This window comes from Myotis yumanensis, unplaced genomic scaffold (assembly GCF_028538775.1).
Source record: "Myotis yumanensis isolate MYYU_CA2020_CCGP unplaced genomic scaffold, mMyoYum1.0.hap1 SCAF_3, whole genome shotgun sequence".
Taxonomy (NCBI): domain Eukaryota; kingdom Metazoa; phylum Chordata; class Mammalia; order Chiroptera; family Vespertilionidae; genus Myotis; species Myotis yumanensis.
In genome coordinates, this window is record NW_027223754.1 from 214,476,754 (window position 1) to 214,493,561 (window position 16,808).

The window sequence follows — 16,808 nt, forward strand, 5'->3', positions numbered from 1 at the left end:
GGGGCGCGGCCACAGCAGAGGGGGTGTCCAGGCTGAGCGAGGGTGGGGAAGAGAGCCGGGAGGGCTCTGGGCAAAGGAGGGCGAGGCCAGCTGCCTCCTGCACGCCCCCTACTGGGACCCAGCCCGCAACCCCGCCTGTGCCCTGGCAGGGAGTCCAACCATCACCCCCCAGGTTCACAGGTCGAAGCTCAACCACTGCGGCACCGCCTAGGCGAGCGAGCGCCTTCTAGTCACACTGAGACTTGCAATGTGCACATTCACCCCATTTCATGCAACAGAAGCTGAGTCCAAACCAGGGCGGGAAAAGGGGTCTCTGAGCCACAGTCTGGAGAGCGGACATGCCACTAGGGCCCGTTCATCGCACGCCCAGACTCCCTACAGGCACCGCCGGGGCTGGGGGCCCGCGGCCCGCACCCGCCGCCGCCGCCGGGCTCTCCCGGGGCCGCTCAGGAGCCGCCGCACCCGGGGCCTCGCTGGTGCCGCCGCCGCCGCGTGGGCTCCTTCAGCCCCAGCCCCCGCGGGCGAGGCGCGCACGGAGCACCTGCTCCCGAGAGGGACAGGCTCAGGGCCCCCCGCACGTGGCCGCCACCGCCTCGGAGCTCGGGGGCAGGGAGCACGACACGGGCGCGTTTCCGGGCGAGCCGGCCTCGGGGCGCTGCGGCACCGGCGGAGGGCACGAGGGGCAGGTCTCCGCGGCCGGGCTTCGCGTCCCCAAGGCTCAGGCGCCCCCAGGCCGCCGGCTGGGTGCGGGCCCGCAGCCGGACACGCCAAAGGGCCCGGCGGGCGAACCCGCACGCACCTGCCGGCCGAGCCCAGCGCCCAATTGCCCCGCCAGGCGCGGTCCTCGCAGCGGCGGGAACATTGCAGACTGCGCCTGCGCGGCGGTCCTGCCGGCGGGACGGAGCCAGCCGGACGCGAGCAGGGGCGGGGCTGGAGCGCGGGGTCTGCGCCTGCGCAGTGCGCCCCCGGCCCGTCAGTCAGCGGCACCCGGAGCTGGTCGCCCGGCAGGTCCCCCGAGCGCACTGCGCCTGCGCCTGCGCGTTCCGCCCCGCCCCCGGCCCCGCCCCACGCCGCGCGGGGCCCTGGGAGGGGAGCAGCGTCCGGCGGCGTCGCGGCGGGCGGGCGGCGGGCGGCGGGCAGCGGCGGCGGGAGGGCCGCGGGGGCAGACAAAGCCGCGGCTAATGAATGGGAGCGCGTCCGCCTGCGCGTTCGTGGCCCGCAGCCCGCGGGACCCGCCGCCGAGCCCTGCGCCCGCGGTGAGTGCGCGGACGGAGCCGGCGCCGCCTCAGCCGCGAGCTCGCGCCCGGCACGGCCGTCGGGGCGCCGTCGGGGCCGGGGGGCGGGGGGTCGGGTCGGGGGTCATGGCCGGGGTCGGGGGACAGGCCGGCCGCGCCGCCGCGGTTCTGTGCGCCGGGCAGAGGCCGGGGCTGGGGCCGGGGGACGCGGCCTCTCGGGGCCTGGACCCCGCCCGGCCGCCGACTGGGCCGCGGTCCGGCAGCCCCCCCGCCCCCGGCCCGGCCCGGCCCGGGCTGACACCGGACGGCCGCCTCGAGGCGCGGGCCGGGCAGCGGGCGCGTGTGGACGCAGCCCCTGGGGCGGTCCGAGTTGGAGCCGACCTGCCGCCTCCAGGAACGGACGCCGGGGTGGCCTCGCTGACCGCAGGGCGCGGAGAGGCGCCTTCGCAGAGGTGCCCCGGGGGTGCCGCCGTGACGGGGACCCCGCGTGGGTCTGCGGGGGCGCGGGGGTCATTTGGGCAGGTCCGGCCGGGGCGCGGGGCCGAGGGACGGAAGTCGCCCGAGGAGAGTGGCGCGCGGGCGGGCGGGCGGGCGTCCCGGGCCGGGCGGGGTGACCGTGTCTCTCCAGGCGCCGGGGCCGCCGGCCGCCGCTGCCGGTGCCGGACAGCCTGTGTTCTCCGGGGACTTTTCTCCCGATGACATTTCACTTTCGCTGGCGTTTCCAGGAAGAGCAGCCGGGCCTTGACCGATGTGTCTTGGGAACCGAAGAGACGAGTGTGTTGCTTCCGAAGCTCCCAGCGCTCCTGTGTGTCTAGTAGGACATTCGCGTCAATGAACAAGAATACGAATCGGCCTGGCAGGTGTGGCTGAGTCTTTAGAGCGTCGGCCCAGGCACCAGAGGGTCGCGGGTTCGATTCCCCGTTTGATCCCCAGCTCTGATCAGGGGTCAGGGAGATCTCGGGGCGGATGCGGGAGGCAACCCATCCAGGAGTCTCTCTCACATGGGTGTTTCTCTCTCTTCCTCCCTTCCTCCCTCCCTCCCAGTCTCTCTAAAAAAATCAATGGAAAAAAGTATCCTCTGGTGAGGATTAAACAACAAAATTATATATATATCTCAAATCTCTAAGCATAATTTCAAATGTTTTTCCCATTGTTGTTGTTGTTTTTAAAATATATATTTTTTTATTGATTTCAGAGAGGAAGAGAGGGATAGAGAGAGAAACATCAATAATGAGAGAGAATCATTGATTGGCTGCCTCCTGCACGCCCCCTACTGGGGACCGAGCCTGCAACCCGGGCATGTGCTCTTGACTGGAATCGAACCCAGGACCCTTCAGTCTGCAGGCCCAACGCTCTCTCCACTGAGCCAAACCAGCCAGGGCTCATTGCTGTTGTTTTCCTACGCCTGAATCAACTTAGAGTCATTTGTGTGCCCTCTTTCCACCTTTTCTGTGACCACACCACTCCATGCCAAGCCCCATGGCTCCCCTGGGCCCTCCGCATTCTGGGTGGCACATGCATCTCTGGAAACGAGCGCCCTCGCTGAGCCTTCAGGAGAAGCTTCTCTTTAACGCGTTCTCCTGCTTGTAAAAAAGGGAAGTTATTTGTTTTGAAGTTGACGGATCAGAGCAAGGGCACAGTTTTAAATAATCCACTTTAGACTTTAATGAGGCCAGTTTGCTAAATAAAGCAAGGACATCCTGGTGACTTTTACTATAGAAATTCTACTTTTTGATGTCTTCTCAATAACAGTGATAAAATTAGGGCACTAGGAAGGACTTGGTAGGCCTTTCTTTTTTAAGTGCCATGAATGAGCCACATTTCAATGTTGAGTTAATTTTGGTTACTGAACAAAGTTGTCTTGAGAGGAATCCGCTTAGGAGTTTGGCTGCAAACTCCAGGGTTCCCACTGGGATGTCCATGGGAATGTGCCAGCTGTAATCCTTAGATTATGTCTGCTTGTCATGATTCACATTTTCTCAGGAAGAGCTCTAGGACAAGTTAGAGATACTCTATGGAGCTTCACAAAGTTTCAAAGGCCACAGTGCATCTCCTCTAGTGGAAGAAAGCTCAGACTTGTAGTCCACTTGACAGGTGATTATTTGACACACACACCACACCCCCATCACCACTTGTTCCAGTTAAATCCTGATGTTGGACGTGAACATGCTCTTTTCTTTAAGGCACATGAGGTGATTCATAAGTAACTCAAGCTGTGCCAAGAGTATTAACACCTTGGAGAAAGATGTTTAAGTAAATTATTAGGGTTGACTGACACGATGCAAAGCAGTTGCTAGGCAGTATTTACTCTGTGAAGGAAGGATGTTGGCCCTCTGTATGTGGGGATTCCACATCTGCTGGCAGGTGGAAAGGAAATGCTAGGAAAAAGTTACGATCCTACTGATGTGTACTTAGTACTTGGGCCTGTGGTGCCGCATGTTGTGCCTGTACTGAACGTGGACAGACCTTTTTCCTTGTCATCATCCCCTGAACAATACAGTGTAACTACTGTTTACCTTGTGTTAGGTGTAGTAAGGAACCTAGAGATGCTCTAAAGCTCACAGGTTGACTCTTGAACCACAGGGCTTGACTGTGAGGGTTCATTTATATGTGGACTTTTTTTTTTTCAGTAAATACTGTAAATGTACTTTCTCATAATTTTTTCTTAACATTTTCTCTATTGTAAGAAAACAATGTATAAATACATGGATAAACTATGTGTTAGTGGACTATTGATATTCCTGGTAAGGCTTCCAGTCAACAGTAGGCTACGAATAGATAATTTGGGGGAATCAAAAGTCATATGTGATTTTTGACTGCTGGGGTGGGGATGGGGGTCAACAGTACAATGCCCATAATGTAAGGGACATAAGCATGCTGGGATTTTGGTATCCGAGGTGGGTCCTGGCACCCATCCCCCGTGGGCACCAAGGGATGACTGTGTGTATCTGTTTCAGGTCCCTGTGCCTCGTAGCTTTCGGAGAGTGACCAACCAGATGGGGAATAGGAGCTGTTGGCGCGTGAAGAGCAGTGATCATGGTCAGTGTGGTCCTTCTCTTACTTTGTACTTGCTGGGCTAGCCCCTTCAGTCTGATCTCTTCTTCTGTGTGATTGCCTTGTGAGAGGACCAGAGTGGATGAGTGACCATGGGCCCCAAGGAGCCCCCTATGTTGGGTAGGGACTCGTTCACTCTCTTTGCCTGCATTGGGTTTCCTTATGAGTTTCTCTGCCCAAAACATGTAGTTTCAGAGTCAACAACTGTCAATATTTTAATTGCTCTTGGATTTTTAAGGCACTTGTTAAATTTCAGGAGTTGGCCTGAGCTGTCGGAATCTATTGTTCCTATTTATGTTTTGCGTTCTTTCTGAATCTGGCTGCCCCCTGTATATGCCCCAAAAGGCGGCACATTTTCACATGGTGATGCTGAGTGCTCCACACGGTCCTCAGAGGCTGTCCTCTGCACTGATGCCAACTTTCTAATGCTGCTGCTGTTTCGTCTGTTCCTCATTCGTTGTCCTTAAAAGACAGGACATGTAGTGAATTCTCTCCCTTTATGACCACTTTTCAGGGAAAGCAACTGGCTGTAATATTCAGCCCCATGTTTTTATTCTTCCTTTTTCTTCTTTGAATATTAGTGCAAGCGAGGGATATTTGTTTATTCATTATATTGTAATGTATTAAAGTCTGTTTTTGATTTTGAGTATAACTGTGATAAGTTGAGATCCCCTTCCCACTCAGCCCCGTCTGGGAGCACTTCCTTCTGGACCTGGGCCTTCCTTTCCGACACCTGCAGGGAGCCATTTCTCCAGGGGGGCGTTGGCTCCTTTTAGTGCAGAAAGGAGCTTAGAGACCAAGGTGTCAGGTGTGTTCACAATGTTCATTTGTGTTACTGCTGTGAGCACCTACCTCTCTGGTGGACAGAGTTTGGAAACATTTTTAAACATCATGAGTTCATACTGATATTTTTAGTACACATTTAAAATCAGTTTTACTTAAATTCTTTAATTTTTTTTTGTTTGTTTTTTGTTAATCCTCACCTGAGAATATTTTTTCCATTGCTTCTGAGAGAGACTAGAAGGGAGGGAGGAAGGAAGGGAGAGAGGAGGGGGGAGAGAGAGAGAAATACCGATGTGAGAGAGACACATTGATTTCTTGCTTTCCCACCCGCCCCCACTGGGACCAGGGATCAAACCTGCAACCGAAGTACATGACCTTGATGGGAAATCGAACCCAAGACCCTTTGGTACAAGGGCCAACGTTCTAACCACTGAGCAACCGGCAAGAACAATTTCTTGAATTTGTAAAATTTGTATCATTTTTCTATCCTGAAAATCTTGATTCTTAATGCCATTGACATAATTACTTGTTTTATGCTAAAATGTACATACAATAAAAATTGCTAACTTATAAAACTACGTTACTACTACTAATGAAATACTTAGGAAAGTTTTAAGTGTTTTTGTTTTTAAGTTCTCTTTGTCCTTAATATACACCAGTGATCGCGAACCTTTTGAGCTCAGCGTGTCAGCATTTTGAAAAACCCTAACTTAACTCTGGTGCCGTGTCACATAGAAATTTTTTGATATTTGCAACCATAGTAAAACAAAGACTTTTATTTTTGATATTTATTTTATATGTTTAAATGCCATTTAACAAAGAAAAATCAACCAAAAAAATGAGTTCGCCTGTCACCTCTGACATGCGTGTCATAGGTTCGCCATCACTGATATACACAGTTGACCATGAATAATATAGGGGTTAAGAGCAATGACCCCCATGCAGTTGAAAATCCACGGATAATGTTGGATTCCCCCAAAACTTCGTTGGCCCTTGGTATCCACAGAGAATCTGTTCCAGAACACACACACTGTGATGCTCTCAGCTTCCCTGTATAAAATGGTGTAGATCAACACATACAGTGGCCCTCTGTATTCATGGACTCCCAGCTACAGATCAGAAATAGTACTACAGGTATTTATTGAAAAAATCCACTTATAAGTGGACCCGTGCAGTTCAAATCTGTGTTTAGAGTCACCTGTGTCCCCCTTAGAATGAATAAGGTACCATGTTTAAAAGCCCTTCATGAATATTATTTTGTTGTTGTTGGTAATCTTCATCAGAGGATAGTTTTTCCATTGCTTTTCAGAGAGAGTGGAAGGGGCTGGAAGGGACGGGGGCGGGGGGGGGGAGGGGAGAGAGGAAGGGAGGGAGAAACATTAAAGTGAGAGAGACACATCAATTGGTTGCCTCTCAAACTCACCCTGATCAGGGGGCAGGGAGCAAACCTGAAATCCAGGTACATGCCCTTGACCTGGAATCAAACCCACTAACCTTTGGTACATGGGCCAACACTCTAACCACTGAGCAACACCATCCAGGGTGATGAATATTCTTTTGTCTGTGGTTTCTCTCTCTGCCTTCCCCTCTCTCTAAAATCAATAGCATATCCTCAGGATAGGATAAAAAATAAAGATTTTGCTGGCTCCCCAGAATCCCGCAACGTGTCCTGCCCATCACATCTCCCTCCCTCCTTCCTGACAAAAGTAACTGCTGACCACTTTTATGGCAGTTACCCTCTTTTCTTCAGAGTTTCATGGGTGAATTGTGCATCTCCACATAGTAAAGTGTTGCTTGATTATGACACTTAAGTCTCTTATCATCTCTTTCACCTCCATAATTTGTGGAGGAGGCCCTGTGGTTGGACCCATGTTCCTCAGTCTAGATTTTGCTGATAGTGGTCCTCTGGTGAGTGTGATGTGTTCCTGTGTCCTTTGTTCCCTGCAAGTCTGTAGTTGCCCTGGAAGCTTGACCATATTCAGGTGTGATCTCTGGTGCGCCTCCTTCACGGGGGTGTGCTGTGTGGGGCATCTCTTTTGGATGTTGGCAGGCAGTGAAGCACATGCCTGTGTGCATTCCGCCATGAGAAGGTGTGGAACGAGATGCCGTGGCTCAGTTCCTGAGGGCTGCCCGGTTTATGAGCTGGACTTCCAGGAAGAGGAGCCTGTCCTTCCCTACCATTTGGTTATCTCATGTTCAAGCTCATGTCTCAAATGAATATCAGTACTTAATCCTTTCTCTTTATCAATTTTCAAAATAATGAATCATTTTCCTATCATCCTCCAAAGGTGACCAGTTGATTTTATTTTTGTATTATAAACTCATAGATTTAAACATACAGTGGGGCCTTCTCTTACGAGTTTAATTCGTTCCGAGACCGAGCTCGTTAAGGGACTCGTTAAGGAGCTCGTTAACTCAAATTACTCTATCAACTCAATGCAAAAAATCAGCGGAGAGACAGCTGGTATCTCAAAAAACTCGTTAGTCCGGGACACTCTTAAGTCAAGGCCCCACTGTACTGGGTGAGTTTTAAGCAGGGGACTCCTTGTCTGCATGACAATCAGTGTTTAGTCTGTGAATTGGTTGTTTCAGAGATTAGCTGTAGGCTTCTTAGTTCCTCATTGATGTGTCCTTTCTGATAGCAAAGGGGAATGAAATTGATTTCAGGGAGTTCAGCTTTGCTGATTATAGCAGCAGCAGGTGCCTCCATACATGGATGGCGGGTGCAGGCATCAATTCTAGCCCAAACCAACCTCTGTATGACATGCAAGGTTTTTTCTGTGTTGCCCCAATCCTTTATTAATAGGCTATTTGAATTTAAATTCCTATCTTTATTTTTTAATTCATTTTCCAGTTTGGGGGTATTTTCATTGTGTAAGTGGATTGTAAAAAAGTCAAAGAACGAGCTTTTCTATTTTAATTTACCATTATAGAATTTTTTTTCTATGCAAATTGAAGCTGATAGATCCCCGGCACCACAAGGCTTGAAATGTGTAAATCAGTTAAGTGCTTGACCTGATTTCATCTTTTGTAGGTAATGCAGGACCATCAAGATGGCGGCGATCCTGTTTCCAAGGCAACAAGCAGGTCTACACAGCATGAATTTACGTCTGCACCAAGAAGTACTTTATACAACTCCTGGAAAGCAGTGGTCTGGGCCCTGAGATGATGTGCTCCTAAGTTGCATCTTCTGTTTTCCAGTAACATGTATGATTAGCCATATTCATAAACATCCTGAAAGTTAGAATTATTTTGAAAACACTGAAGATAATGGATGTTTGGGGGCAAATTGAGAGCTTGGATCATTTTCTTCCCAACCTGAGATAGCAACATGAAGACACAGCCAGAATAGTTATGGTGAGTCATGGAGAATAACCAGGAAACCCATCCGCCCAAAGGGGATGGTGACTTTGTTTCTGATAAAATAAATGTTAAAATAGAAGAGGAAGATGATGGAATTCCAAATCACAGTTTGGAAAGAGTGGACTTTAAGATTGAACAAGAGGACAGGAAAGCATCTGGAAGTGGTGATGAACAGGCAGAGATCAGAGAAGCGAGCTACAGCTGTAAGCCCCCGGGGAAGTGTTTTCCTGCCGACCACGAGGACGACTATGGGGCCCTGTTCTCACAGTACAGCAGCACATTGTACGATGTTGCCATGGAAGCTGTGACGCAGAGCCTCCTGTCCAGCCGCAGCATGAACTCCAGGAAGAAGTCTCCGGCCTGGAAACATTTCTTCATCTCTCCTCGGGACAGCACGAAAGCAGTGTGTGTTTACTGCATGAAAGAGTTCAGCCGCGGCAAAAACGAGAAGGACCTGAGCACGAGCTGTCTCATGCGGCACGTGAGGAGGGCGCACCCCACAGCACTCATCCAGGAGGAAGGCAATGTGTCTACCCTGGGGTCCATCTCCTCCCCTGCACTGGTGTTCCCTCCTCAGCCCACACCCCTTGGAGACCTGGGCACCGTACTGTCACCCATCAAACTTGTCCAGAAAATAGCCTCCAAGATCCCATCTTCTGAGCAAGTGACAGAAGAATCTGGATCTGTCGTATCTTCTGAAGAGGTCTCCTCTGATGTGTCCATCTCTGAGAAGTACAGGCAGGAAGAAGCCCTGGTGGAGCCACCCCAACCGCTCCCCACTCCCCAGCATGATGACTCTGCAGAGAGTGGGCCAGAGAAGAGCTTTCCACTTCCAAAGAGTACCTCTGGATCCCGAAGGTGGTCTGCAGTCTGGAAGCACTTCTACCTGTCACCTCTGGACAGCTCCAAGGCCGTGTGCATTCACTGTATGAGTGAGTTCAGCAGAGGGAAAAACGGGAAGGACCTGGGTACCAGCTGCCTCATCCGGCACATGTGGCGGGCACACCGCGCCATCGTACTGCAGGAGAAGAGCAGGGGAGCATCCATGCCTCCCCCCTACTCCACGCCGCCAACCCTGCTGCCTGCCCTCCTGCCTCCTGAGAGAGATCCAAGTTTGGTGTCCTCATCGCCAGGCAACGAGGTACAAGAGTCCCCCTCGGCGTCCTCCTCCCCTGACCAGCTTACTGAGCACCTGCAGGCATGTCTGAAGCCTGGGGATTCGCTGATGGAAGATGCATCAGCGTTGTCATCCTCTGATGATGTGGGCGAGGCCTCGTTGGTGTCCTCCCCTGAGAAGCAGCAGGGTGATGGGTGGAGCCCTCACATGGTTGAGTCTGGTGTTATATTCCAACAGAATCAAAAGGTGATGAAGAGACTGAAGTCGGAGGTCTGGCATCACTTTTCCCTCGCCCCCATGGACAGTCTGAAGGCGGTGTGCAGACACTGCAGCTGTGTCATCAGTCGAGGAAAGAAGGGTGACGTGGGCACCAGCTGTTTGATGAGACATCTCTACAGGCGCCACCCAGAAGTTGTTGGGAACCAAAAGGGCTTCCTGGGGGCTAGTTTAGCAAACCCTCCATACAACACCTTGGCATCCACAGAAACTTCCTCCAAACTAACTGACCTTCCAGCAGTGGTTACCAAAAGCCATCCAGTTCTATTTCCTGTTCACAGCAAAAAGACCTCCAAGCTGTGGAATCACTTTTCTGTCTGCTCTGCAGACCCCACTAAAGTCGTGTGCTTGCACTGTGGCCGGACGATAAGCAGGGGCAAGAAGCCAACTAACCTGGGCACCAGCTGTCTTCTGAGGCATTTACAAAGGTTCCACGGCAGCGTGCTGAAGACCGATGTCCCCAAGACCATGCTGCCCTCTCCTCCAGGCGTCAGCGTGCCCCTGAGTGCAGAATTGTCAGGAGCTTCCTCCTTTGACAACACTGATGAGAAGTTTTATGATTCTCATCCAGTTGCCAAAAAGATAACAAGTCTCATAGCTGAAATGATTGCACTTGACCTTCAGCCATATTCTTTTGTTGATAATGTTGGCTTTAACAGGCTGCTCGAATACTTGAAACCTCAGTACTCTTTGCCCTCCCCTTCCTACTTTTCCAGGACAGCTATCCCCGGAATGTACGATAATGTGAAACAAATCATTATGTCACACCTTAAGGAAGCTGAGAGTGGTGTGGTTCACTTCACGTCTGGAATATGGATGAGTAATCAGACCCGGGAGTACCTGACACTCACTGCTCACTGGGTCACCTTTGAGTCGTCGGTCCGACCTCACTGTGAGGATCACCACTGCTCAGCACTGTTAGACGTGTCACAGATTGACTGCGACTATAGCAGCAACAGCATTCAGAAGCAGCTGGAATGTTGGTGGGAGGCCTGGGTGACATCCACTGGCCTTCAGGTTGGCATCACAGTGACTGACAATCCCAGCATAGGAAAGACACTGAATGAAGGGGAGCACTCCAGCGTGCAGTGCTTCAGTCACACGGTGAACCTCATTGTCAACGAGGCCATTAAAAGCCAGAGAATGGTGCAGAATTTACTCAGCATTGCTCGGAAGCTATGTGAGCGGGTGCTTCGCTCACATGCAGCAAAAGAGAAACTGGCAGAGCTGCAGAAGGAGTATGAATTGCCACCCCACCACCTTATTCAGGACGTCCCATCCAAATGGAACACGTCGTTTCACATGCTTGAACGGCTCATTGAGCAGAAGAGAGCAATTAACGAGATGTCCATCGAGTGTAATTTCAGAGAACTGATCAGTTGTGACCAGTGGGAGGTCATGAAGTCTGTGTGTCATGCGCTGAAGCCCTTTGATGCTGCGAGTCGGGAGATGAGTAGCCACATGTCTACCCTCAGCCAGGTCATCCCCATGATCCACATTCTGAACAGAAAAATCGAGATGCTGTTTGAGGAGACCATGGGCATCGACACCATGCTGAAGTCTCTGAAGGAAGCCATGGTGAGCCGACTATCCGCCACCCTCCACGATCCCAGGTACATCTTTGCTACACTGTTGGACCCTCGTTACAAAGCCTCCCTGTTCTCCGAGGAGGAGGCGGAGCAGTACAAGCAGGATTTAATCAGGGAACTAGAAATGCTGAATTCTACCTCAGAGGACATACCTGTCTCCAATGGGTGTGTTCCAGGCTCCCCATCTAGAGACTCCAGTGGGGATGAAAGCCTGTGGTCACTCATGGCCAAGATAAAAAAGAAAGGCCCAAGAGAAAAGATGAAGGTTCCTGAGGCCATGGTGCTTTCTTACCTGGAGGAGGAGGTGCTTGAACACAGCTGTGACCCACTTACCTACTGGAACCTAAAGAAGTCTGCCTGGCCAGGACTCTCAGCCTTGGCCGTCAGGTTTTTGGGTTGTCCCCCAAGTATTGTCCCTTCAGAAAGGCTGTTCAGCACACCCACTGAGAACGGTAGCTTTGGCCAGTCCAGGCTCATGATGGAACATTTTGAAAAACTTATCTTTTTGAAAGTGAATCTTCCATTAATATATTTTCAGTATTGAAATCACAATGGAGCCACCAGGCTAAAGGTGTTGTTGCTCATTAGGCACCAGCTGTTTGTCACAGGCTGTTGGTTGGCACTAGTTGGTGCCAAGGAGGACATCAGACCGGGCACTCTCAGGTCCACACTGAGTTTCTCTTGAAATCTCACCATAATGTCTATATGTGCCTTACTCCTAGTCCTTCAAGCCAGGTACCACAGTGTGTTTTTTACAAAGCCACTAGAAATAGCCTGTCTTGTCAATTATGAAATACGGTGTTTAAGTTTAAATCCATAACTGTTATGTTTTTTTAAAAGCTGGAGGTTAGTTATTTGTTTTACTAGAAAGACAGAAGATGCAAACAGTTTTATTCCGTAGGCTTTTTATTCACTTTATAAGAACAAATCAGGTACTGTATTTTAGTTAAAAATTGCTTTAATTGCAACAAAGCAGCCTTTGTGGCTGTCAAATAAAATGTGGAAATAGGTGGAGTAGAAGCCATCCTGTCTGGTTTTTACCTGCATCTCTAATAATATGAGGAGTGCAGAGAATATTGTGGAAGATACTGTTTGCTACAACAGAGATGTGACATTTGAAGACAAAACTAAAATGTAACATGGAATGTCAGTTACATGGTGGTTGTAAGGAGAACTTCCCCATGTTCTGGTTTTGTGTTGAGGTTTCACATGGTCAGTTACATCAGTGACATCCTGACTCTTTATAACGTGCTCCTTGCTGCCTGTTGTCCAATACGTTTACAGCAGCTCTGGTGACTGAACCTCTGAGCCGCTGACGTAGTGTCTCTACTTTGAAACTATAGACTTCAAAATAATGTTTCTATTTTGAAATGTGTGTAGTGCCCCCCAATTTGATCAAATCACGTGTAAAATTCTTTTTAGAGGAGGTGATATAACAGGGAAGAAGACTGTTATATTACAGTTGTAAGAGTAGCCTTCGGTGTTTTTTGACAATGCAGAAGACTCAGCCATCACGGGTATTTTAGAATCCCAGGGACATCAGAATGAAATGCCAGTTGTCAGATTCTTTTAACAATATGTCCTCAGAGTTTTTGCTTCAACATGTAGAAAAGGATTCCTTTTCTTATTTTATACCAATTGAATATGCTGGGTGAAACAAGTCACTCATTGCCTGTGCCCTTTTAGAAAAGTTGTTTCCTCAAAATACTGTACTTGTTATTAATCTCACTTTGCATTGACTATGTTTTGGTATATTTATAAATAGGGAACTCAGTTTCTGAAATTAAACTTTTTATTTGCAATTTTCTACTGTTGTAGGAAGCTGGCTTTTTCTTCTTAAGATGATAAAGTAGTCATATCCTTTGGGTGCCAATGTACATGGCAACCTCATTCATGCCGCCCTTGAATTACCACCTTAGTTCTAGATAGGACATAGGTGATGAAGTGGTCCTTACAACAGCTTTTCTGAGATGATGCTGACTTGTGTTCAGAATGATTGCTGTGCCACGCATACTGCCCAAACAGAAGAGCCTGTCGACAGCCTCGTAGTTGCCTTGGCCATGTAGCCTCTCCTGAGATGCTGTGTGCAAATTCCCGAGTCCAGCCTCTGTTCCAGAGCCTCAGGAGCACCAATTGGGGCCAAATTGTGAATCATGCTCATGCGGTTTTCCCATGACTTACAGGAGAATCCCTATAAATGTGTGCTCAAGGCGATACTATGTGTAAAGACTTCACCAGTTTGAGATCCAGGCTGTCATCAGTCTTCCCTGTGCTGGGTCTAACCAGATTCAGGAAACGAGTCCAAAAAGCCAGAGTAGATTTCCTGGAGATCCAGTGTTGGGCTCATGGCTTTCCTGAAGGGAGAGTCTACCAGCTGGGGCTGGTAGTAGCCCTGCCTTACAAGGTGGAGGTCATGGGTGGCTCCTGGCTGGAGGCCAGCTTGCGTGCTCAGCTGAATTTGACATGGGAAACGTTTCCTTGAAGGGTCTGTACATGTGGTGCCAGACTGATGGCCTTAGTCGTTCAGGTCTGTAAACTGCTCTTCTGCCTCCAGTTCACCAGTCATGAGCTAGGGCTCCCCGACCCTCAGGAGCCTATGGACCACATTGAGGTTCTATGCATGCTGAGCACCATTTGTTTCGGTTGCCAAGCTCATGTCAGGATATGCATTGATGTACTTGCCTTTTGTACTCATGCTCCAATGGTTCAACTTGGGTTTCCACTATAGGGGAGGGTTCATCATGTATGGACAGCTCTTAATGGTTGTCACAGAGACAGGCCCACAGAGCCGGATGTTTACTGTTGGGTCCATTACAGGACAAGCTTGCTCACTTCAGTGGGCAGAAAACATGGTCCAAGGGATGGACCTCGAGTGATAGGCATGCAGCGGTTCTACGTGCGTTCGTTCATGTTGACTATAGAAATAGGTCCTGTGAGCGCTGCGGAAACAGTCAAACCCTGTGTTCTTGTGCTGCTGACAATGCTGCAGGAGATAGGCCCAATGCTAACAGCTGTCTGGTGCTGCTCATAACTGGTCCTGATACTGATGTTTCCCAATAGAGGAATGCAACTGGATGCAACTGGAAATGCGGCTGCTGTTGGCTATCCCGCTATAGCTCATTCAGACCGGAGTACCAAGCTGTTCATTTCCCTGCTGTAGGTGATATCTGGGGCAGGAGGCACTTCTCTGGTCACTCCTAATAAAAAGCTTAGTGTAAGTCTCAGGAATTGCCTCGTTTCAGTGAATGGATGCTGTTATATGTTAATAAAATGTTGGACTTAGTTAAAACTTCCTTCTACTTCTGACTGTGAGGCAGCAGCTGGTATCAGACCAAGAACTGTTCTGAGAACAATCTTTTTGAAGATACCAAGGAGCACCTCAAGGATTTGAGGAAGCGCAATTCTAGTGAGGAGATACTTGCACGAAGGCGAGTCTTCTGTCCACAATTGTAGAGCTGTCAGTAGTGACACTGGGCTGAGGAGACCCATGGTGACATCAAGCAGGACTGCAAAAGCCAAGGTCTTGAAGAAGAGGGAGCTTCAGGAGGGGCTGTGTCCTTGCAGCCTCCCCAGGGACAGGTGCTGGCCTGTGAGGTTCTCATGTTCAGGGAGAGAGGCTGAGAAGTGGGCATCCATGCAGGGAGACAACTGGACTGCAGTGCCTGTCAGCAAGAGGACCCCAGGTTTCCAGGGGAGACCCCTGGAGGCAAAACAGGATAGACCAGTCATCACAAAGCCTGAAACAGCTGCATGACCTTGACCTTGAGCACATCACAGTGGCCTGCCCTATTCCACATTTCTTCCCAAAGGAAAAGACCCAGAGCTTCTATTATTTTACCTACGTACAGTTTGACTCTTAGTAAGAAATTATCCAACACTAAAAATAGGATCAAAGACTGTGAAAGAGAATGGACAACAGAAACAGACACACAGTTGATCCAAATTCCAGTTTGCAGACATTGACACTAACTGATTAATACATTGAAGAAATTTGATAAGGTGGAGAATGTCCTTCCACTTCTGAGAATATTAATCTATAAACACATTCTAAAACTGAAAAATAAGATGACAAATTAAGAATTAAAAAGATGCATCTAATACAAGTTAGATGGGAAGACTGCTGGAATGGAAGCCAGGAAAGGAGAAAAGCTCTGACTAAAGTGCAGCGAAAGGCCATGGCACAGGACAGTGGGAGGTGACAGGTTCCGGGAGTCCTGGAGGAAGAAAACATAGGCAGTACCTGAAGGAGACAGTGAGTGTACGAGGCTTTCCCAAACTGACAGCGGACAAATCCATGGATCTCAGAATGTCAGGGTAAATTAAAAATGACACACAAAAACCTACACCTAGGCACATCACAATAAAGTACTAAAAACCAAAGACAGGAAATCTGAAAAGCAGAGAAATATAGAGATACTTCAGAGGAACAACTCAACTGGCAGCATTTTTTTTTTCTTTAACAGAAACAATGAAAGTTAGCCCTGGCCAGTGTGGCTCAGAGGTAGAGTGTTGGCCCATACACCAAAGGGTCATGGGTTCAGTTCCCAACTAAGAACACGTATATGGGGTTGCAGGTTCTTTCCCTGGCCCAGTTAGGGTGTGTGCAGGAGGCAACCAATTGATGTGTCTCACATCATCAGTGTTTCTCTCCCTGAATCTCCCTTCACTCTCTCTTAAAAAAAAAAAAAAAAATCCTAGAGTGAGGATTAATCAAAAGAAGTAAAAAATAATGAAACTTATAACAACGCTGTGGCATCTGTAATGCCAACCCAGACTCACATGTCCAGCACAGATACTTCAAAAGTGATGGTGAAATGAAGTTTCAGACAAAACAAAACAGAAAGGATATGTCACCAGTAGACCTTCCCTGCAATATCTCCTGAAGGGTATTTTACAGGCAGAAGAGGAACCATTCCAGATGGACATGTGATGTTGCCAGAGGAATGAGGGACATTTCTAGGAAGGGTAGAAATGGGGAATCAAAATGAGTACTGGCTGTTTAAAACAGAGGTATCATTTAGGGTTTAAAGTAAAGGCAGACTGAGATACACAGACAACAGCAGGACAGGACGGGAAGCAAAAGCCGACTGGGCCCTTGTGCTGTAACTATTTGGGAGCTCTGTTGAATATTAAAGGCTCATAGCTTCCAGGGGAAGACTTGGAGGGTGAATGCAGTTAGTTTTGGTCAATTTGAGCTCTTAGCAGAGTAGCAGCTACCAATCCACCATACCCAGCCAGGCAGCTGTGTATGTGTTCCTGGAGTAGCTGCCACACGGCATGTGAGGAGCAGGGGTGGGCAAAAATGACCGTGCCCTCCAAATGCCAGGGATCTGTGCAAACTACTGCTTCTGATTATAGAGGTGCAGACAAGGAGATGGGCAGCCATGTCCT

General features: G+C 49.5%; 1 protein-coding gene across 3 annotated transcripts; it reads left to right on the forward strand.

Moving 5' to 3' along the window:
* The first annotated feature begins 1,180 nt into the window (after positions 1–1,180).
* On the forward strand, positions 1,181–13,224 carry LOC139007672 (zinc finger BED domain-containing protein 4-like). 3 transcript variants are annotated; one of them, XR_011470880.1, is made up of 4 exons: positions 1,181–1,256; positions 1,961–2,095; positions 4,193–4,274; positions 5,419–5,613. XR_011470880.1 is itself a non-coding variant. In XM_070411324.1 (4 exons), the coding sequence occupies exon 4, from the start codon at positions 8,437–8,439 to the stop codon at positions 11,959–11,961; it is 3,525 nt and encodes a 1,174-aa protein (XP_070267425.1). In that variant the 5' UTR covers positions 1,181–1,256; positions 1,961–2,095; positions 4,193–4,274; positions 8,107–8,436; the 3' UTR covers positions 11,962–13,224. The 3 variants fall into 3 exon arrangements, 2 of the variants coding, with proteins under 2 accessions (XP_070267425.1, XP_070267426.1); XM_070411324.1 differs by lacking the exon at positions 5,419–5,613 and adding an exon at positions 8,107–13,224; XM_070411325.1 differs by lacking the exons at positions 1,181–1,256; positions 5,419–5,613 and adding an exon at positions 8,107–13,224 and having other exon boundaries at positions 1,912–2,095.
* Positions 13,225–16,808: the final 3,584 nt, after the last annotated feature.